General features: G+C 46.1%; 1 protein-coding gene across 1 annotated transcript in view; it reads left to right on the top strand.

Moving 5' to 3' along the window:
• The window catches only part of Cacng3 (calcium voltage-gated channel auxiliary subunit gamma 3), a 96,282-nt gene that overhangs the window by 59,223 nt on the left and 13,473 nt on the right, over positions 1-23,586 (top strand). Inside the window, exon 2 of the mRNA XM_055627496.1 lies at positions 22,771-22,854. Within this exon, the coding sequence (XP_055483471.1) occupies positions 22,771-22,854 (84 nt within the window). The remainder of the gene's footprint in view (positions 1-22,770; positions 22,855-23,586) is intronic.

Here is a 23,586-nt window from a genome sequence, read left to right as displayed (position 1 = left end):
GGCTCATGATTTCTGGTGACACTATGGCATCCCGAAGGCCAAGTCTCCCAGAAATACTGGCCCAAGGATCGTATAGCTCAGGAAGAAATTCCCTGTTGGGAGGTGGGGAGGGGCTGAGAAGGAGGGAGGGCCAAGGATCAAGGGAGTTGGGGTGACTTTGGATATAGGCCATCTGTCCTAACCACATGGAGAAAGCCAGGTGATGCATAGGAAGTCACTGCCCTGAATCCTAAATGTGTGAGGTTTGGAAACCGACCAGCGTCCTTCCACCAGGCAAGCCACCCACCTAGCTGCAGCAGCACCCACCATAGCTCACACACAGCCTCCCAGCCTGCCATTAAATAACATCTCACTATGCAGCGAGCAAGATATTTCCTTTCCAATTCACAGCGTTGAGCAGGAATTTCATAATATGATTTTGGTTTTATTGTGTTTATTTTTACAGTAGCTTTCTATTTATGGCTAGAGGTACTAGCTTTCCATTTACAGTTGAGTTATAAAGTTTCCGTTCGAAATAAATTTAAGTTAAAAAAGAAACCAGGTTGACTTAAAGAGAAATGGAAGATAAACACTAAAAATGTACGCCATAAATACACACAGAGAGAGGAATAGGGACAAGGAAGGGTGACTGCAGACATCCGGGTCTCACTCCTCAGTCCCCAATCTGCATACCTTTCAGGAAGGGAAATGTTCCTGGACATTTTAGAAATACTGGAAGGGGGGGCTATCTACTATGGGGGGGTCTGGATACCTGTGAGGTAAAACTCTATGCTTACACACATGTGTTGCTGATCCATAAACCTTACACTCAAAAGAGAGATGAGTAAAGACAAGGAGTGGTTGATCACATCAGCTCATGTCTGATTTTGCTGACAAAATAATCTCCAAGCACTGTCCATGTGTCTCAGAATTGTGGGGAGAAGATTCTGAATCTTAAGAATAGCACAGATGTTGACGCACTACTGATAACCCTAGCTGAACGTAAATGTCACTGAACTACATGTATGTGTCACCTCGTTGACCTGTGTCAGTTACTCACACTGACCCAAGGAGTTAAGTCCTAGGGAAATACCCATTTTCCAGATGTAGAAAATGGCGTCTCCAGGGGTCAAGTCACCTGTCACATTAGTTCCTTTCCCTGTTACCGTGACAAAAGAAACGTGAGAGAGGAAGGGTTTGTACTGGTTCACAGTTTTGAAAGACTACAGCCCATCAAGGGGGGGAGGTCATGACCCAGAAGTTTGAGGCAGTTGGCCACACCGCACCCATAGTCAGGAACAATGAAGACTACTGTTTGGCTCCCCTCTTCATTCCACCTGGGAGCCCAGTCCCTGGCGTAAAGCCAACCAAACAGGTGAGTCATCCCACATCACTAACCCAAACTAGACAACCCTCACAGACATGCCTAGGAGTTTGTTTTGTGATAATTCTAAATCCCATCAACTTGACAATTAGCCATCATACATGTCAAGTTTCCACAGCAGAGACCATGCTGGAGCTTATGGAAGCCAGGCAGCTGGAAAGGAAGCACGGAGGTGGCCAGGATCTCACATCTAGCACCCGAATTCCATCCAAGCCCTGTTGAGAACAAACTCTCTGCTTGGATATTCTCACATTAGCAACACAAGGCCAGGCAGAAATAACACTGTTTCTGGTAACGCCAAGAGCCACTGTCCAGCCAGAGCCCAAGAAAAGCAGTGTGATGTCATTTGTACCTCAGCGCATCCTGGTCACCCCAGTACAGGGCAGAAATTTCTTTACCATGTGTTATCTTTGACTTTTTCTTGTTCCCTCATCCCCTAGCAATAGGCTTTCTATGGCCTCTTTCTTCCTTGAAGTTGGATTTATTGTGTCAGACAGTTCTCAGAAACTGTCTACACAGTTCGTCTCACTGTGTAGACCAGGGTGGTTCTAGAACTCACAGAGATCCGCCTGCCTTTGCTTCTCAAGTGCTGGGACTACAGGTGTGCCACACCATGACCAGCTAAAAATTTTCTCATATATTAGCTCCGGCTTCTGAGGATCTTTAAATTTGAAAAAAAAAAAATACAATGAAGTGAATCTTCAAAAGTAAATGCTTCTATAATATCTATGGCCCACTTAAAAAAAATCATGTAAAAAGCAAACTCACCATCACTGCCATTCTGTAAAACTCCCACAACCAACAGAAGTAGGTACCACTGGAAAGGATGCACTCAACATCTACATGCTCTGGGTCATACCTACTTCTAAGTCAAAACACCCACCATGAGCATCCACATAGTGTGCCCCCCCTTTTTCTGTCCAGGTAGGGTAGCACAATACGCAATTCCTGAGGCTGCCATTCCCATAAACTGCAGTATTCACTTTTTTTTGGGGGGGGGGGCTGAAAAGTGGGAGCTCTGTATGGAACTTTCATATAGAGCCATAACTATTTTTTTTCTTTTGCTTTAATCTGTACCAATGTTAACAGTTAACTTCGTTAATAGTAACGGTGTGTTCATTTCCATCGGCCTGGGTGAGTGTTCAGAGAGCTGCAAGAAGCCCCAGGAGCATGCGCAGCCAGCAAGCGACAGGTCTTGGGGGCAGTCTCAGGCCGCTCTGACCTTATGTTTACGTAAAGCGTAGGATGATAAGGGGGGGATCTCAGATACTCTGTCAAGTTCCTCAACTTTGGGGGCCACCGTTAAACAAACGAATGTCGATGCATGAGTGGAAGGATCTGCCTTCCCCGGAAAAGCACAGGGAAAAAGAAAAGTGGCCTTTATTTAGCACCTAGCATGTATCCAGACCCTTAACACATGCTTCCTCTCTGTCTTTTATTCACTTCTCAAAGAGTCAAATGAAAACGATAAAATCTGCTGGAAAGACACTAGTACCCTTGTCCTCATAAGCTCACGGACACCTTATACCACCTGAAAGTGACAGTGGAGTCATCCCCCACCACACACGCATGCGCACACGCACACACACACACACACACACACACACACACACACAGGCTGAAGTGGGAGATGCCATTCCCTACTATGGGATGAGGGTAGGGCTTCTCACAGTGAAGGAGAGTGGGAAATCCTCAGGGAGGTGAAGCAGATTTCACTGATAATAGCCTCAGGCTACTGACCATCACAGCAAAATGTGCCCTGTTCTCGCCATTGCCACTGACCTACAGTCAACCCAGCTAATGAACTTTAACTGCAAACTCCAAGCTCTAGCCCATCCAGGAAAGGCTGCTTACCCACATGCCACATGCCTAGGACTCCTGGCAGCCAATGGCAGCACTGGCAACTGACTGGGCTAGTGGTGAGCTGGGAGAGAGAAAGTCTAAGGAGTGAGCAGAGCATGAATACCATCAAGCAAAAAATCCACAGCCCTGAGAGAGGGAAGAGGCCAAAGCGTGAGCGGGTAACCAGGCTCAGGAAGACGTGTAGATAAAACAAGAGTCTTGGGAGGTGAAGAACAGCTTACAGAAACATCTAGACTTGTAAGAATACCCAGTACCCGCTAGTGTTCACTCGTTATTTAATAGCCTACCACGCCGAGGGAGCATGGCAGCGAGCAGGATTGAGATGTTCTTTTGAAACTTACACTGAGTAGAATCAACAGACATAATGAAACTGTAATTAATTATTTATAATATGCCCCTGAAAAAAAAAAAAGAGAAGCATAAGGTGCTGTGGGAAGAAATGATCAAACACTCCCATCCCAAGGATATTATGGCAAGATCTTAGTACACAGAGAAATTAATTGAATGGGGGTCACACAGGGAGGAGCACTGCAGGCAGACGGTGTGTGTAAGGGCTCTGAACATGTGAGAGGAACATTGGTAGGCGTTGGTAGGAAGGGTCTGGAACCCTCAGGGGCCAGATGACAGCTGTCCTTATAGGTCAGCCTAGAGACTCTTTGTCACCCAGCAAAGAGCCATCTTGCCTAAAACCCCCCTCTGGCACACACACACACACACACACACACACACACACACACACACACACACGATAGACAGACATTCACTAAAGGCTCACAAATTCACCACTCTCTGCCAAGGTGTTTAGACTCAGAGGAGCTCTAGCTAGTGACAAAGTTATAGCATAGGAGGCAGGAAATACAAATGGTTAGCGCTCTCAGACACGGTGGCAAGCTCTGGAGAAGAAGTCACTGGACACACGTAAGGGAGGCCAGCACTTCGGCGCTGCATGAAGAGACAGGAGACGGTGGCCCCGGGTAGAGATGGGCAAAGGCCCTGAAGCCAGAGATAGGTCTTCATTAGCACACAGTCACGTGCATTCACGGATACCATAGGTGCCATAAACCTGTGCATCCGCCTCTGGCAACTCCGGAGGCCCCCTCTGCCCTTGTACACATCTTGTCGAGAACATGCTCCCCTCCCTGAACACAGCCCACTCATCCTTCTGCGCCTCTCCTCAACACTGATAAAAATGCAGGGGAGGGGGAAGCAGCTGAGGACATGGCCTAGCTGGCCAAGTGCTCACCACACAAGTAGGAGGGCCTGAGTTCACTTCCCCAGCAGCAACGTAAAAAGCCAGACATGGTAGCACACGCTTGCTCTCCTTACTTTGGGGAGTCAGAAACAGGAGGAACCCTGGACCCTGCTGGTCAGCCAGCCTAGCTGAATCGGTGTGCTCCGAGCTTAGTGAGAGACTCAGTCCCAAAACAATGAGGCAGAGAATTACTGAGGAAGGTACCTGATGCTGACCTCTGACCTCTACATTTACACACACGCATGCGCACAGCCACACACGGCTTGTAGAGGTGCATACGCCTATAATCCCAGCACTGAGGAGGCTGAGATAGGAGGACTGTGACTTCTGAAGCCGGTCTGGGATATATTACAACACCCTGCCTAAAAACTAGACAACAAAGACAGAGTCTGGGGTCAATCGGGAGGGAGACAAAGATTTTGGAGGAGAGCTGTCATCTTCATTCTCCTGCCCCAGACTCGGAGCCCAACAAAGTGGAGTGGAGTTCACCCCAGGGAGAGCCCAGGATGTCCATGTAGGCCAGAGGGAAGACGATCAGGTTTTTACATCCCTGAATGAAACCCCAGTGTGGTGTTTGCTCAAAACACCAGAACTATTCCTGGATGTCAGGTGCGGTTAATGGTTGCTGTGGCAACCAGCCATGCTTAATGAATAGAAGAGAGTAAAAGATACCGGGTAAATGTCAGGGCCCCAGTGGATGTGCTGGCGAGCCCAGGCTGTTAGCGCGGGATAAAGCTGACCAGCGAAGGTTGAAATGAGCAGCCGAGGGTAGCTGGGGATTAATCCGGGAGCCTCAGTTCTCTTCTCAGTTTAGCATGACCAGAATGGTACAAAATGTAAAAAGAAAAAATAAATAGTGTGACTCTTTATACACAGCTAAACACAGGCTCCCATTCGGGGGTTTGTTCTGCGCATGTTTATAGAACTTGCAGGGGTGGCAATCCAAGCACACGTCACTCAGGAATTAAAAAACAGCACTTAAAAGATCCTTCTGGATTCTTTTTTTTTTTTTTTTTTTTTTTTAATGAGGAAATTGTCAAATTGGGGCTTAAAAAAATACTATTTTGAACTCCAAGCCTCCACATGCCATATTGTCATTGGGCCATATGTGTGCTACTTATAAAAGGTGGAAGGCGGGGGAGCGGGAGGAACAGCTCAGACCATGAAGCGCTTGCTCGGCAAGGATGCGGACAGGAGTTCAGATCCCCAGCAGCCCTGTGAAAAGCAGAGCACAGCTGCTAACCTGTAACCCCAGCAATGGACAGACAGGGTCAGGAGGAGCTTGCTGACCAGACAGCGGACATGAAGACTGGCTCCCACAGGATGGGCAAGCTAGCAACCCGTGTCCAGACCGCAGGACTCTTCCTGACTGGGGTGTTCCACTGTTGGAAATGGGGGTTCAGTTCTTATAGCTCGAGGCTAGGAAGCTCAAGGTCAAGGAGCCAACTCTGCTGAGGACCTGCATGCCATGGCAGAAATCAGGTGGAGGTGTGTGTGTGTGTGTCTGTGTGTGTGTGTGTGTGTGTGTGTGTGTGTGTGTGACTGTACTCATTCCTTTGTTAGGAACCCACTCCTGTGATGACTTGGCAAGGCCCATGACATTAATCCACTCCTGAGGATAGAGTTCGTAGACCCCAGTCACCTCTTAAGGCCCCATTTCTCCACACTTGAACTGGGGCTTAAATTTCTACTGTGTTAACTAGGGGGGGACACAAGTCTTGAATGGTCTCAGCCTCAAATCTTCCAAAAGGGTCTCACTCCACCCACCAATCTCCCAAACCCATTCTATGTGCTTCAGGTGTGAGATATACCCCATAGGCTTGTGTGTTTCAACACTTGGTGTCCAGGTGGTAACGCTGTTCAGAAATGTTATAGAACTTTTAGGAGATAGCGCCTCCTGCTGGGAGCGTTATTTAAGCTTGCATTTATTTATTTATTTATTTATTTATTTATTTCTTACTTATTTATTTATTTTTCTATTTGTTTGTTTGTTTGTTTTGCCATGGTGGGCTGTATCCCCTTGAACTGTGACAGAATACACCCTTACTTTCTTAAATCACTTCTTGTCAGGAATTTCGTCACAGCCAACATGCTACCTTGTACATCCTCCAGTCAGCTTCTCAGATAGTTGAGGCGCAGCTCTCGGCAGATAAGGTGATGCTCCAGGGAGGCCAATTGGCTATTGAAGAAGATCCCGAGGCCAGAGCCCGGATCTTAGACTCCAGCATACAACAAAACCCTACAGGGAGATGTTGCAAAGCGTAGGTTCTCCGAGATCTTGACCAAAGGAAACCCAAGAACATGTTTCATATTTTAAGCAGCAGTCCAAATGAATGTCTCACAAATGGCTCCAGCTTTGCCCCACTGGAAGAGAGTTGGGCCTGTGTGCAAAAAGTCAAGATGAAGGAGCCACATCCATGGCTCTTGTCTCTCTTACGCCCTCTCTCCGGAACCCTCATTTCTGTGGTCTGCAAAGGGAATGAGGTGCTCTCTTTTGTTTTGTTTTGTTTTGTTTTGTTTTGTTTTGTTTTGTTTTGTTTGTCACTTCCAGTGTGTACTGGGACAGAGTCATGCACACTGGGACTCTAAGCAGTGAGTGATCTTGTAAGCGTCCCAACCCCACCATCAGCCAGCCTTTAAGTAACAATACCAAGCCATGAGATGAGCAAGACCAACATGCTCCCGATTTTACCTGTGGTTTTTATTTTATGTTTTGTAAATGTCAATAGTCAAATAACTTCCAGTGTCCAAGTGGACCACTCTTCATGGCAGGTGGGCACTTCTAAAGACACCAGCGAGACAAGAGAACAGCTCAGAATGTGCACGTAGACATCTCCGGTAAGCCAGAGATGTTTATTCCTCATTAACTTTCTCGGGCTTCTGATTCTCTTATTAGAGGCAGTAATTCATAATTGCTCTACCCCAAGTGCTTCGTCTTGCTCAAAGAGACCAAGTTTAGTTCAGGGCCCTCATTATCCAGGAATTCATTATCTAAATCTGCACATATGGACAGGCAATGTGAATTGCCTGTCTTAATGCGAATATATGCGTTAATGACCCAACCACTCACAAAAGCAGCCTCTACTCAGAGGCTCTATCCCACCCCCATGTCCGACCCCTTTAACACTCTGCGTCTCTCAGTCTCTGTCTGGCAGCTTTCTCTATGATGGCCAGCTCTTGTCAACACGTGACAGTACAAAGCAAATAGAAGGTCGAAATGTAATGTGCCAACTAAGGGGAAAGAGAGCCTGCCTCAGGACACAGCTAACAAGGGGAGAGGGAGAACTGACAAGGGTGATGACATGATAGACATCCCATGATTTGAATATCAAAAGATTAACAGAAGCCCTTGGGAAAACTGATGACTAGCTAACATTTTTTTTCTTCTTCACAAAATTGACCCACTTTATGATTCTGCTGTGGAAATCAAGCTTTACAAGCCTGTCATAAGGGATTTCATATCGGACCATAGTGCAACTTTATCAGAAAAATGAGGTCTCTCCACCCACCCTCAAAATCAACACAATGATTTTCCTGTTCATCCTGCCGCATACTTAGAAAAGATCAAATGAACAAACATTTTTGTAAATCATTTCAAGCCCGAGATGTTATTGGCAGCAAACACGTCTTTGCCCTTCGTTGTTTTCTGCGAAAGAAGTGTCTTCCCAAAGGCTACTCTGAGGGCCATGCCTCTCCACCTGGCTACAATGAGAGCCACCAGGGACACTCAGAAACCCCAAGTGTCCCAGCATCCTTAAGTAAGAACCTTCATTGGTGGGGGAGGATTTCATCCTTGTCTTTAGACAATACAGATGTGTTCTAACACAAGTATTCTTACAGACAAGGGCTTGCTTTTGCCTTCTTTGCCCAAGTGCTCCTGAGGCACCAACAAACTTGAACTTTGTTCTTCCTCATATTTCAATACAAATCTATTACAGAGGGAATGTAACTGAAGATTTTCATTGCTGGGCCCAGAACTCTGCATTCTCCATAGCCTTAGTCTTGTATTCTAAACTGGGCTTTGAGGGTCTGGAATTTGAGCACACTGGATGCATTTGTGGCTGAGATAGTAACCCAGCTTCAGTTACTATGTCAGTCCTGTTTGTGGACTGGTTCTGGGCTTGGAGCTTGGCTATGTAAGATTGGTGATGCCATTGATCTTCATTCTCAACACAGGGTGTCTACCAGAGCTTGTTTGACACGGTGACCCTTTATTAGGATGTATGAAGCCACAGCCAGGCAAAGCCTGCCTGAGGACCACTCATGTAGGTGCTGAAAGTCCAGTGGAAATAGATGGGAATGAGCCTGTCTACAAGATGCATCAAAGGCCATGATGTCATCCTCTTCTTCTGCTGAAGGGGAATCTGCCTTTGTGCCATGGTTTGGTCAGGAAGTATTACCTGCCTGCCTGCACTGAAGGCGTTGTGGTCCTCCACACAACAGTGTTGAAAAGTCTAGTGTTCAGTAATCATGAGCTCCACTAGTATCAGGAATTAATCAACTGATGGATTCACAGCTGAGCGGACTATTGGGTGGGTGGAATCTATGGCGGTAAAGTCCAGATGAGAAAATCAGTGTTTGTATTTCATCTCGTCTGTCTTCCTCTCTCCTCATTTTCTGCTTTCTGGCTACCTTTGCACTGCCATGTACTCCTTGTCTCCTCACCACGGCCCATATAAAGGTGATTTTCTCAGGTAGTTTGTCACAGCTGCAGTTTACCCTGTCTCCTTCAGGAGTGGAAGCCTGGAAAAGTTAAGACTTGGATGACAGTCTTGCTTCTTCAGTCCTATCTGTCATAGATCCAGTAATTTCTTGACTTGAGAACAAAAGCGCTGGAGCTAGGGAGCTGGCTCAGTGGATAAAATGTTTGCCGTGCAAGAGTAAGGAGCTGAGCTCAGGTACTCAGCACCCACGTAAAAAGCCAGGTAAGGAGGCACAGGCCTATAATCCCAGTGCTGGCAGAAGAGGAGGAGAGGGCAAAGACGGGAGGGCTGGCCAGCTATGTGCAGGTACACCTATACACACAAATACACAGGCACACACACACACACACACACACACACACTGAAGAGCTATTTTTAAAACTTTTCCCCTTCCAAAAAACCAAACAAACAAACAAACACTCTATCTAGTCCTCAGCCAAACTTGACAGAGCAGATGGTTCAGGCTGATCCCTCTAAAGGGTGACAAGCTCCCCGGGCTCCCAGCCTAAATTACCTTCACACAGAACATACATATGCATGCATGCACCCACACGCACGGATCTGCATAAAGATCCATGCATCTCTATGAGGACAGAAGAGAATCCTGCTTTCCTTTCTAGGCCCAAAATAAAGATAACGGTTAGCAGCTGTCCCCTCTCACCTATACTAACTGCCCAGTGCTGTGGATTAAGAGAATTTTACTAAGAGCCGAGTCCTGGGGTTAATCCAATTTTAATTTTATGTCTTTTTCTCTGTCGTGAAATGCATTTGTTGAACACGTACTTGCAAAGTTCTGGTGGTAAAGTGATTGACAAGGACTGGGGTTGCAGCTCAGTCAGTACAGCACTAACTAGCATGCATGAAGCCTTAGGTTTGACTCCAGAATCACATAAACTGGGTACCGTGGTGAGCACCTGTAATCCCAGTCTGTACCCCCTGACACACACACACAGAACAGGAGTATCAGAAGTCCATCTAGTAGCAAGGCCATTCTTGGCTGCAGAGAGTGTTTGAGGCCAGCCTGGAATATGCAAGATCCGTCTCAAAAATGAATGAATGAAGTATTTGGCAAATATTCACTTCACTTTAAAAAATACTTCACTTTAAATCTCTCAATAAATGTTACTGATGTTCTCAGCTTTCATAGGGAGAAACTGAGCCATGAATAAGCCACGTAATGGCTGATGTGTAGTAGAGATAGGATCCAAACCCGGGCATCCTTGCCTCATAAGCCACACTTCTCACCTCTTCATGTCACCTAGAGTAACGCTTGCTGGGCAAGGCTGGGAGAGAGAGACCCAGAGAGCATTCATCAGGTACCTGGCAGATCATGTCTCCCTAAGTGTGGAGACTTCAGTGAGAGTTTTGAGGGGTACAGGGGAGTACCTGTGCATGTGAAAAGACAGAGGTCAACTTTGGGTGTCTTTCTCAGTCACTTTCCCCCTTATTCTTTGGAACGGGGTCTCTCACTCTGACTTACTTACTGAGTCATCGAGGCTGGCTGGCCAGTGAGCCCAGGGATCTTCTTGTCTCTGTCTTCTCAACACTGAGATTACAGTCTTGTTATGAGGGCTCCAGTGATCAAACTGAGGCCCTCAGGCTTGCACGGAAAGCACTTCCCTGACTGAATAACCTATCCAACGCCTACTTCAATTATTTCTTTTGAAACTCTCACCAATCAAGAGATTATCAAGACTTACAATGAAGAGGTCAGGTCTTGGGGGATGACTCACCCGAGGTATTTGGTACATGTTGCTTGGCACTTTGGCAAAATGCCTCATAAGAAGCCACTTAAGGGAGGATGGGTGTACTTTAGCTCACAGTTTGGAGGATTCAGTCCATCATGGTAGGGAAGGCACAGCCGCAGACATGAAAAGCACCCACAGTCAAGAGCATTTCTCTGTCTGTGGCCCCAGCCCGAGCATGGTGCTGCCCAAGTTTAGGGTGGATCTTCCCACCTCTGTTAACCCAACCTAGACACTTCCTCAAAGACATGGCCAGAGGTGTGTCTCTTAGGCGATCTTTTCAGGTTGACAACAATATGAACCATTGTCCTTAGTTGGCCTGTGCTGCTATCACCAAGTATCATCCACCACAGTGGTTCTCAGCCTTCCTACTGCTGCGACCCTTTAATATAGTTCCTAATGTTGTGGGGACCCCCAACCGTAAACTTATTTTCTTTGCTATCTCGTAACTGTAATTTTGCTACTGTTACGAATCATGACGTAAATGTCAATGTTTTCCAATGGTCTTAGGTGACCCCTGTGAAAGGGTCATTGGACCCCCCCAAAAGGGTCACCACTCACAGTCCTGAATGGGAAGGTTCTGGTGGGCCCATTCCAGGTTATCCGAGACCTCTCTCTCATTGTTCTTTTCATGGATCCCCCTTTATAAGGGCACTAATCCCATCTGTGAAGACTCTACCCTTCTGCTGTCATCAGTTCCCGACACCCATGCCTCCTCATAACATCATCCTGGACATTAAGATTTTAACAGAGGAGTTTGAAGGAAATGCAAGCATTCAGTCGACTGTGTGAGAGCATGCAAGTAGTGAGTTTGTAAGTGGTGGCATCTACGAGTGCCAAAGCTTGCATTCCTTCTGCTCTACACCCCTCCCTAGAGGCCAAAATATGCATGTTGGAGGAGCCATTCTTTCCTCCAGACTGCAAGAACCTGACTTGTTTCTACAAATTCCAGCTGCCTTATGCCCTGTTTATGACTACTTAGAGCCATTTCCTGGGTTCAGGCCGGGGCCAAATTGCTGAAATCTGGAAGAAAACTCTCAGAATGGGTACTCTGATCCTTGTGTTAAGATCAAGTGATCCAAACCAATACTTTCTTTGGAAGTAGCTGACAAGACCTTTAAGACATAAAAACACAAACGCCTAATCTTCCAGACCACTCCCCATCCTGAAGTGTTTGGAATCCACCCGGGATCCTGCATATCCGTCAGGGTGCCTCAGCTGGATGCCGCTAACCCTGAGGAGGAGCTAGGGTGGACCATGGTCCACATGCAACCCAGCCTTCCAGGTATTCAAGAGACCAGTGACAGGGAAACAGCTGGAGAGACAGCGGGTGAGCCCAGTGAAATTGACTTCATAGCCCTTCATCCACGCTGCCCTGCCTGCTCAAACTGAGGAGTTCGTGATATCTCTCAGCCTCTGCCTTCTCAGTCTCTTAGCTGAAAAGACCTTTCCTGTATCTTCCGATAGCCGGCTTCTTCTCCATCTAGGTCTAAGCTCAGATCTTCCTCTACAGCTCTCTTCAGGGTTGTGACAAACTGCCCACACCACCTTATCCATTGTTGCCCCATCTGCCCCCGCTAAGAACAGAGCTACCATCACACCAAGAACGTATTATAATGGCAAAACACTTGCCTTGTGTTGCAAGACTCTGAGTTTGATCCCCAAAGACACAAACACGTATGTGTACACATATAACTGAATTTTAATTAGACATGAAAAAGAAATTGTTATTCTCAAGGAAATGGATGGTACTGGCTAGTTTTAAATCAACTTGAGTTATCGGAAACAAGTGAACCTCAACTGAGAAGACGCTTTCATAAGAGCTGACTTTAGGATATCTTCTTAATTAGTGATTGATAGGGGAGAGTCCTCCCTAAGTTGTTTTGGTCATGGTGTTTCATCACAGCAGAAGTAACCCTATGACATGGATGGAACTGAAAACCATTGCGTCAAGCAAGATAAACCACACTCAGAACAAACAGCACATGCTCTGTCACACGGGAGAAGGAAAGGGAGCACCAGATAGAAAGAGCAGAAATGGGGAAGGGTAATGCACTTTGACAATTGGGTGTGTCCAATGTTGAGCAGCGCCCACTGCAAGTGGACGCTTCTGTGATGAGGAGTGAGCATTGCACAGATCTATGTGTAAAAGGTCAGTGTTTAGAAAGCAACTCGACACTATTCCCATTTATCAAAATACAGTAATCTTGTTCGCTGACTTACTGGCCTAGAGATTCCCACTGAGGACCAGCAGCCTCTCTGCCTTGACCACCAGGCAAACCCCAGAACCTAAAACCAATCTCTGCAGCCCAGTTCTCACACGAAGCGTCTCCCCAGATTCCACCACCTCGCTCATCCTCTCTCACCCATGCACTCTGGGTCTCCTCGGCAGGCCCACCTCCACTGACCCCGTAACACCGGCAGTGACTGCCAACCCCCAAGCAGGTTTTCCCTCTTGGAGTCTGTCATCACCGCACCAGATCCCTTCTCTGCTGGAAGAAAGCACCTCCTCTGATTAGCTTCTAATTAACCTTCAAATATCAACTTAGACATGATTTCGCTCAGCATTCCGTTAACAAAAATCGTTTTACTGAGTTACCAGGGAGATAACTTTTGGTGTGTGAGGTTGCTTACTCTGAATCCTTTCTATACAGTTTGAACCATATGTCATCTAATTTAACAGAGATTATCTAAATATGAGATAATAGGCTGCTTATTCTGATAATTTTTAAATGCAAGTACCACAAGGACTTAATTAATATAGCTTTGTTGTTTGGCTTAATATCTTGTATATTAAAAAAAAAAAAACACTTTTCTGAGCCCTTTTATTCATTCTAACATTTTTTTTTTCTGAGAAAATTGTTTTCAGCTTCCTGAATAGACTAATTCTGTCACCTGGGGAAAATGGTGCCTTTATTCTATTTCTCCACAGTGCTCACAGCTCAGTCCTTGTGCTGAGTGGATCCCATGGAGCTGTGGTAACTAACAGAGATGGTACAAGCATCCTTCTCCTATTCTTGATTTTAGTGGGACTGTTTCAAGGACCTGCCCTGTAAGAGGCATGATGGTCTCAGAACACACTCTTCCTCCTCTGAAGGAAAGACTCCATTGTCTCAGCGAAGGTCAAGCTACTGGAGTAATCCTCTTTCTCCAGAATGAAACTTCAATCAGCATAAAGCCAGTCTCTGCAATGAGACCTCAGCAGCTCAAGAAATCTCTCCCTTCCATTCCAAAGTTCTTCCCAGGATCCCGTGACCTAGCAGATCTCACACCCCAGGTCTTCCAGCTGCCTGGGTACTGGAGTCCCCTTACCTCTCATTCTTGGTTCACTTCACCCTCTTTGCAGCATCTCTACCGCAGCTTGAAGCTGAGCTAGGATAGTGTTTGAGTTTTTACTCTGACCTGATCCTTACAATCTGAATGTTTTCAATAGCTCTCTAGGTTCCATTTGTTTGCAGCATGTAGATAAACCACATTCATCTTTCCTTCTTTCTTTCTTTCTTTCTTTCTTTCTTTCTTTCTTTTCTTTCTTTTCTAAGATATATTAATACAGTACTGTGTATGGTGGTGTTGCCGGAGTTGCTAAGAGTCAGAGCCTGGGTACAAACAAGCTAGGCTCAGCCAGCAGTCCTCGATAGGCCACTAAGGGGACAAACAATAGTGTAAAGCAGAGAAGATCTATTTAGTGTGTACAGTGGGGAGAGGAGCAAATGAAGGGGTCCAATGACCCTCCCTAGTCTGGCTCTGGGGTCCTGACAAGAGCTTTAGGCTTGACCAGAGGGCAAGAGATCTGCATATCCGAACAGTCCTGGTCAAAGCATGGTCCCCACCAGTGACCCATCCTGTGTCAGCTTCAGTTTCTCCTGTCAGGTCTTCTGACAAGTTGCCAGAACTGGGTAAAATCTTTTAAAGAGACAAGCTCCTCCTCTGGCTGGCACCAAGGCCTTGTCCTTCTCCCAGCAGGAGACTCCTGGGGAAATTCCTATTTCCTTGGGATCCATTGTTTCAATAGTCTCATAACTAACGGGAGGGGTACAGGTGCCTCTCCTTAAAATATCTTTATTCTTTACATGAATGCCTTTAAAAGCACACACCTGTAATTACATCACTCATAAGGTTGTGGCAGGAGAATCACAAGTTCAAGGCCAGCCTGACTACATGGCAAAGTATTTTACCTATATGGGGAAACATTCATAAGAAAATGTAAGAAAGATCCCAACCCTGTTAAATCATCTTGTGTGAAAGTACAGGAGGGGGAAAAAGAGTGAAAGAGATGTAAAAATGTTAACTGGTGGTTATTTCTGGGAGCTAGCAATATGCTCCTGATACGAATGGCCAAGTTCACTTTACAACAAGCATTTGACTCTGGAATGCCAGCAGCTTCATGATCAGTGTGGAGTCTTCCTTGGGGAAATCCTTGACACCCTTCCCTTTTGTAATGCTTTGCTTTTTAAGATCACACCATGTCACCAATCTGTCTCTTGTCATCCTAAAATATTTACCAAAAGCAACGATAGTAATTGGTCTGACTGTTCTGTGTGCCAGGAACTGTACGAAATGCTTTATGCACTTGCCTGATGGAATGTTGTGTGAGGAGGATGCTGGGAGCAGCACTGGGTGCCAACGATCCTGCAACAGCATCAGTTCAATGTCAGGGCAACTCTATGATGTCACTATTCTCTTCTCCTCCCCCCCCCACCCCCTGCCCAAAGGCTGGAGAGGTAATTCACCGAGTATCTCAACTAGTGAGTGATTGGTTTGAGGTTGATACCAAGACCTGTCTCCAAAGACAGGCCTCTTACTCGCTAAGTTTCACTCAGAGATAGCAGAATTGTAGGCCTGCAGGGGTAACATCAGGCCAACCAGGGGGTTCTGGCCAGCTGGTAAATTCGTGCCCAGACTAGAGAATATTGTTAATGTCTGACTACAAGGATTGGTCAACACACAATCAATGACGTGACTACAAACTTTTTTTTTTTTTCATTTTTAAAGACATCCTGAAAATCTGATTTTTATGTGAGATATCCTGGGTTTTTAAACATATTTAATTTTTAATAGAGCACAATATGTAATTAAATAATACGGGTAAGAGGAAGACAAGTGAATGAAAATCACAAAACAAAACCGTTTTTTTTTTTTTTTTTTTTTTTACTCAAATTTCTGGAAGGCGTGCTGGGTCAGGGAGATGGACCAGCAGGCGAGAATGCCTGCTGCATAAGCCCGAAGACCCCCGTGTGAATCCCATTGCATGCAAAAGGCCTCGTGTGTCCACTTGCACCTGTTACACAGTGCTGGCACAGCAAGCTGCCCTTCAGCCTGGCTCCAGGTTCAAGGACAGACTCTGTCTCAAAGGAATTAGGTGGAGACCAGGACACCTGATGTTCTCCTCTGGCTTCCATACAGGCACACACAAGCACACACACTCCCACCCCCCATCCCCCACCCCCTATCCCCTATAAAAGCCCAAACTTCTTTTCTAATTTCCACTTTTCCCTTTAGAGAGCAGAAGTCACTGGACCATGGAGAGCTCAGCAGTCTTTCCTGGAGAGACAGAAAGTAACTATACCCCATTGTACTGTCTGTCAAAACACTCATGTCTGCCATAGCAGCACGAGAGCCAGCATTCAAACTGTGTAGACAAACAGGCATGGCCTTGTTTCAGTAGAACTTTATTCACTACACGTCACGAAACAACATTCTTCTTCTGATTTTTTTTTTTCTTCAGTCATCTAAATAGGCAAACACCCTTCCCGGCTAATCAGCCTTAGGAAATCAAGTAGTGAACCAATTTGTGCCTTTAAAAACTGGCTGCCAGGACTAGAGAGATGGGACAGCCTGCCACTTTTCCATAGGACCCAGGTTCAACTCCCAGGATCCACAAGGCAACTCACAACCATCAGTAGCTCCTGTTGCAGGGGATCTGATGCTTTCTTCTGGCCTCTTCGGGCATCAGACACATAAGACGTGCACAGGCATACACGCAGGCAAAACACCCGTACACATGAAATTAAAACTGAAAAAAAAATAAAAATAAAACCCTGCTGCCAGGGCTGGAGAGAGAGATCAGTTGATACAGTACTTGGTGGACAAACATGAAGATCTAAGTTTGATGCCCAGACACATATGAAAAAGCCAGGGGTGGTGTTGGCACGTGCTTGTAATGCAAACACTAGGAAGTAGAGATGGGAGGATCCCTGGTGTTTTCTGGCCAATGAGAAACAGGCCTCAAAAGTAGATAGATAGATAGATGGATGGACGGATGGATGGATAAGTAGATAGATAGATAGATAGATAGATAGATAGATAGATAGATAGATAATTAAGAGTAGGGGATGAGGGAGATGGCTCAGAAGTTAAGAACACAACTGCTCTTATGGAGTGTGGTTCTCAGCACCCACGCCAGGCAGCCAGCTCCAGCGCCTAGAGGACCCGAGACCCCTGGCTTCCAGGGGAACCTGCATTCACATGCATATACCCACACACAGATGTATAATTTTTAAAATAAAATCGAATCATTTTTTTTAATTGGACAGCAACTGAGGATACACACACACACACACACACACACATGCAGGCTCACTTGCACTCACATGTAGGCACACACACGTACACACACACACACGTACACAATGAAAATCTGTCTGGTGTGTTTCCAAGAGCCACTGATGCTTAATGAGTCTACGTCCCAGCCTTATGCTGCTTTTATCACTTAAAGTAGCCTGTATCACGAGCAAATCAATGCACCTGCTAATCCCCGGAGTGATCCTGAGTGGTCTGCTATAGGACAGTCCATGTTCTGTACCTTCCCCCCCACACCCCCGAATCTTTTCTCCCTATGAAATCCTCTGTGGAAGATATGAAACAGCTCCCAAAGCCCCTTGCTCTGCCAGTGACCCCTGGCTTATTTCATGGGAGAAGCACAGCTTGTGGGAAAACCACTGGCACACCCCATTACCGTTGTTGATAGCAAGGGATGACTACAAATCTGTCCTTAAGCCGCCTGGCAAAGTACTGTGCTCCCTGTTCTGAAACCACTGAGGTAATCAAGAGTCATGGCGGTTCTTCGGACTTTCAGCTTTGGAATCTGTAAGACAGTACACCAGAGTGTACCAGCTGTGTTATTGGCTAAATCTCCTAATCTTCAGCTTTTTGTTTATGAAATAGATCATAAAACAATGTATTTTGAAAGCAGTAGAGTATAAATTATGTAAGATGCTTAAGGTGGTCTCTGGGATATATAGGAAATGTGCAACAGGTGGGTTTATTATGACATTAGCCAGTCAATTTGTGTTGATTCACTTTATGTGTGTGTGTAGAGGCTAACAATGCCATGTGTGTGTAGAGGCCAGTGATCAACTTTAGGTGCCTTCCTCTGTTGCACTCCACCTCATTTTTTTGAGGCAGGGTCTCTCACTGAACCGGAGCTTGCAAGCCTGGATGCCCAACAAGGCCCCAGGATCTGCCTTCACCCTAGCACTGAAGTGACAGACACACGATGGCACCCCTGACTTTCCCACGGGTGCTAGAGAATTAAGCTCAGGCCTCTGCATTTGTGTAGCAAGCACTTTGCCCCTGAGCCATCTCCCTGGTTCCAGTGTTAGGCTACTATCCATGGCTGGGACAAAAATGTTTGAGCCGTGTTCCTTTTAGCTCACAGTTTCAAAGGCTCCAGTCTGCAGTCAGCAGGGCCCACTACTTTTAGTAAGCTTGCGACGAGTCAACATGAAGGCAGAGCAGGCTAGTCATTTGACAGTACCGGTTGCTACAAACAAGGAGAGAGAGAGGGCTGGCACTGGGACAAGTTACAGCCTTCAGGCATGCTTATCTCTGAAGTCCCACTTCCTCCAACACTTACCCCATCTCTTACCACTTACAGAGCCTCTGCAGTCTGTTCAGCTATAATCCATGAGAGGATTAATCCTCTGATAAACTGATAAGCCCCTGTGACTCAATCTCCCTGAAGCCTGGATTGCCTTTCAGGCCTATGTTAAGTCACAACACACACGACAGACAGGAATGTGAGAATGAAGCTCTGAAGTGCAATCGAGTAAAATTAATACCGTTTATTTTTTTTCAAAGTTAGGAGAGATGTTTCGGTCTGTTTTTCTTCCGAGAATCTCCTTGAGTCCTCTCCCCTAGATCCTTCTCTGGATTCTGAGTCTGTGCTTTGCCTGGTGATCAAAGAATCGGAACCAAAGACACGGTCTACCTACCTCATCGCTATCAATTATTGTGAAATGTTGCTGGCTCGGCGCCTACTCACAGTCGTGAGTAGTAAGGAGTTAAATAGACAGCGCTCTAGCGTTTTAAGATAACAATCCAAACAAGAAGAGTAGGCACAGTGGGGACAGGGGAGGATTCATAGTCTAATGGTGAAGCCTCAGGCTTTGAAGCCTCACCTGCTTGGATGCCCTTGTGATCTTTGGTGCCTCATCAGAAACGTCAATACTAATAGCTTTGCCTCTGAGGGTGGTGGGCTTCACCCCTGTGTCCAGTCCATTGGAAACACGTTTATTTTAGTGTGTATGTACAAAGATATGAGTTGGTGTGTGTGTGTGTATGTGTATATGTGTGTGTGTGTGTGTGTGTGTGTGTGTGTGTGTGTGTGTGTGTGTGCGCACACACACGTTTATGGGGGGGGCAGGGGTCAATGTTTCTTCATTTCCTTCTTCATTTCTTTTCTTTTCTTTTTTTTTTTTTTTAAAGACAGAGTATTACTATGTAACTCTAACTGGCCTGGCCTGGAAACTTACGGTATAGATCAAGAAGATGGCCCCAAATCCACAGAGATCTGCCTGTCTCTGTTTTCGGAGTGCTGAAATTAAAGGCCTAGAACATCATGCCCCGTCCCTCTTTGTTTTGTAATTCGTGTGCGTGCCTTTGCGCGCATGTATGCACACTCGCCCGCATACCTCAGAGCATGTACAGAGGTCAGAGGACAACTTTGTGGAGTCTGTTCTCCTTCCACCTTTATATGGGTCCTGGAAGTTAAATGAAGAACGTCATTCGGCTCACGCATTTGCCCCCTGCGCCCATCTGCCAGCCCTCCACCTTATTTTGTGAGACAAGGTCTCTCACTAAACCAAGAATTCACTAAATCAGCTAGACTGTCTGGTCAGCAAGTCTCAGGGATTCTCCTGTCTCTGCCTCACAGCACTTTCACTGCAGGCAGACATCACCATCACCAGGCTCGCCCTTTTATGTGGGTACTGGGAATCCGAGCTCAAATCCTCATGCTTAGCAGCAAGTGCTGTACCCACGAAGCCATCTTAAGAAGCAACACTTAAGAAATGGCAGCTATTATGGTTATGCGCCCGAGCCTTACAAGAATGAAATATGCATATGTATTTCATAGATGGCCCTTTCTCATTTTCTCATACAGTGACCTCCCTGAGAAGCAGAAGCCAGAAGAGCTTCTGAGAGCCAGAGAGCCAGAAGCCTGGCTCTGTCTGGTTCCCCACCTCCCTGCTTTGCTCCACACTGCATGGCCCCTCACCTCCCAGCCTCTGTCTCTGTAGACAGGGAAGAGGAAACACAAGCATAATTTCACACTGTGCTGTGAGACATTCTGAATACTGTTTGTCATTTATAAGAACTGACAGAGTCATTAACTGCCCCAGAGATTGGTTAATTGGCTAGTTAATAAACACCCACAAAGATTAACAAACACACACAATGAGTTGAGTCAAGTTTATGCTGGAGACAGAAAGCAAGAAAGCAAAATGCTGACAGCTTCTCTGTGGACCTGAGTGGGCCACACTGGTGGACCGTGGGGCTGGGGAGGAGAAGGATGGCGATCTCCTGAGGGGAGAGAGGACCGGAAGAGCCTGTGATCAGAACTGATAAGTTGGAGATGGGAGAATATCCCACAATGCCCACACTGGAATGTTGGCTCCTTGTTCACCCGAGTGATTGCAAGTGAAACTCTCATTTATTCACCTGTCAAATGGGAAGATAAATCAAATGCTCCATCCAGTTCAGCTTTCTTTTTCCCTCACCATTGGCAGGACAGGCAGAGACCTCACACCAAGCTCTCATGCTTCCTTGTTCTTTGTCCTTCTAAGACAGCAATAGCAATATCTGAAAATAGCAATATCTGAAAATTCGATATCGAAAGCAGCAGATTTCAGCCTCCTAGTTTTTATTGTATCTATGTATTATCTGTTGTCTCTGCTGATATGTTAGCTCTGAGTTACTGTGACAGATACCTAAGACAAATGTGTGTGTGTATGTGTGTGTGTGTGGGTGTGTGTGCGCACACGTGTGTGTAGGCCTTGAGCATGTTAAGCAAGTGCTTTACCACTGAGCTACTTCCCTCATCTTTTCTTTTTTTTTAACTTAATATATTTATTTTTTTTATAAATTACAGTTTATTCACTTTGTATCCCAGCTGTAGCCCCCTCCCTCATTTCCTCCCAATCCCACCCTCCCTCCCTCATCTCCTCCCATGCCCCTCCCCAGGTCCACTAATAGGGGAGGTCCTCTTCTCCTTCCCTCTGACCCTAGCCTATCAGGTCTCATCAGGACTGTCTGCATTGTCTTCCTCTGTAGTCTGGTAAGGCTGCTCCCTCCTCAGGGAGAGGTGATCAAAGAGCCAACCCCTGAGTTCATGTCAGAGACAGTCCCTGTTCCCCTTACTAGGAAACCACTTGGATACTGAGCTGCCATGGGCTACATCTGTGCAGGGATTCTAAGTTATCTCCATGCATGGTCCTTGCTTGGAGTATCAGTCTCAGAAAAGACCCCTGGTTTTTTTGTTTGTTTGTTTGTTTGTTTTTGTTTTTGTTTTTGTTTTTGCTTTTGTTCTGTGGAGCTCCTGTCCCCTCCAGGTCTTTCTGTCTGCCCCTTCTTTCATAAGATTCCTTGCAGTCTGCGCAAAGTTTGGCTATGAGTCTCAGCATCTGCTTTGATACCTTGCTGGGTAGAGTCTTTCAAAGGCCCCTCTGTGGTAGGCTCCTGTCCTGTTCCCTGTTTTCTCCCTCTTCCAATGTCCATCCTGTTTGCCTTCAGCCTTTTGGCTAAAATCAAGTGTAGTATCTGTTCTTATCAGCTTGTCTTACTTTCTATTCTTATTTTGAGGGAAGGTCTTGCTCAGTTTCCCAAGTTAGCCTTGAACTTGTCACATATCCCAGATAGGTCTTGAACCTGCATCCCTACTGTTTCTATGCCATGTAGTTGAAACCACAGATATGTACCCCAATGCCTGACATAAATCAACTCCTAAAGAAAAGAAATTTACTGGAGGACATTGATTCTGAGGTTTCATTGCTTCTGAGATTTCAGGGCATGATTAATTGGTTCTGCTGTTTGGGGCTTTGGGTGAGATAGAACATGGGTCTTTCACGTTGGGTAGGACATCGGAGGACAATGCTGCTTTCTTCATGGTGACTAGGAAACAGAGAGAAAGGCCCAGTTCCTAAAATCACCCACTAAGCCATGCATCCAATTACTTAGCTTGCTCCCTCTATGCTTAAAAGTTCTAGCCCCTCCTGACAATGGCAGGGGGGGGGGGTGTCTGTCTGTCTGCCTGGTGTGTGTGTGTGTGTGTGTGTGTGTGTGTGTGTGTGTGTGTGTGTGTGTGTGTCATATCTGTGTGCCTGGTCTGTGTGTGACTGAACTCTATTACCAGCTCCAGGACTATCCTTTAATGCATGGGCCTCCCGGAGACATTCAAGATCTGAACTATAGCAACTAGTATCTTTTTTTGCACCCGATTTAAATCAGCTGTTGGGCCTCTGCACAGCTTCTGCAGGGCAGGGAAGTATATGCAACGTGGAGTTGCAGACCCAGCCTGGGCCCCAGTAACGCTCTCCCCTTGGCTCAGGGCCGTGTCTCTTTTCACAGGAGCTTTTCGAGGTGTGTGCAAGAAAATTGATCACTTCCCTGAAGATGCAGACTACGAACAAGATACAGCAGAATATCTTCTACGTAAGTTCCCCTACCTCTCCAGTCTCCCTGGGAGGAAGGAGAGGGTCCCCTGCCATCACCCACATACTTGTGAGTGTGAAGCTCCTCATTATCCATCCCAAAGTGAAGACATGCTTTCCCAATGCTCTGATGTCAAAGTTTCTTTCATTTCAATGAGCTAGAAATAGAAAGGGGAAAAAAAATTAAAGGTTCTTTTTAGTCTCCTTAGAAGAAAATCTAAGGAATTTTCTTCAACTCCCGTACAGTTTTCACCTTCCCCAGAGGTGATTTGAGGTGCTAATGGGCAAAGCGCTAATGGGTGAGGCAGGCGCTAATGGGTGAGGTCCCCAAAGGCGAGGCCTGGCATGAGAAATACAAACCAAAGTTCACCTCTCCTTTGACTTCTCCTTGGTACCAGTCCTACTGGGACAAGGGACAGTGTCCCTGTAGGAATTTTCCAAGGTCAGTAACCTGGATGTGGCCTGGGCCGTTACAAGCACAGCACATGAGAGCCAGTGCAGTGTGGGGCCGAAATGTAATCAGCCAAGCTTTGACCCTATTTGACTTCCTCCTAGTGAGGTTAGTCGTGGGGCAAGATATTTCAATATCTTAACTTTCTTCATCTGTTTTGAAATGGAAATTATAGTGTCATCAATCTGACAAGGTCACAAAAAATCAAATAAGAGAATAGGTGTTCCACTCAGCCTTCAACCAAACAGGTAATCGTGAGGTGGTGTTTGTCAGCTCTGGCCT

Source organism: Psammomys obesus, unplaced genomic scaffold, assembly GCF_907164565.1.
Source record: "Psammomys obesus unplaced genomic scaffold, mPsaObe1.curated_primary_1811, whole genome shotgun sequence".
Lineage (NCBI taxonomy): Eukaryota > Metazoa > Chordata > Mammalia > Rodentia > Muridae > Psammomys > Psammomys obesus.
Note: the sequence above shows the minus strand (reverse complement) of the source record. Positions and strands in the feature narration are given on the sequence as shown.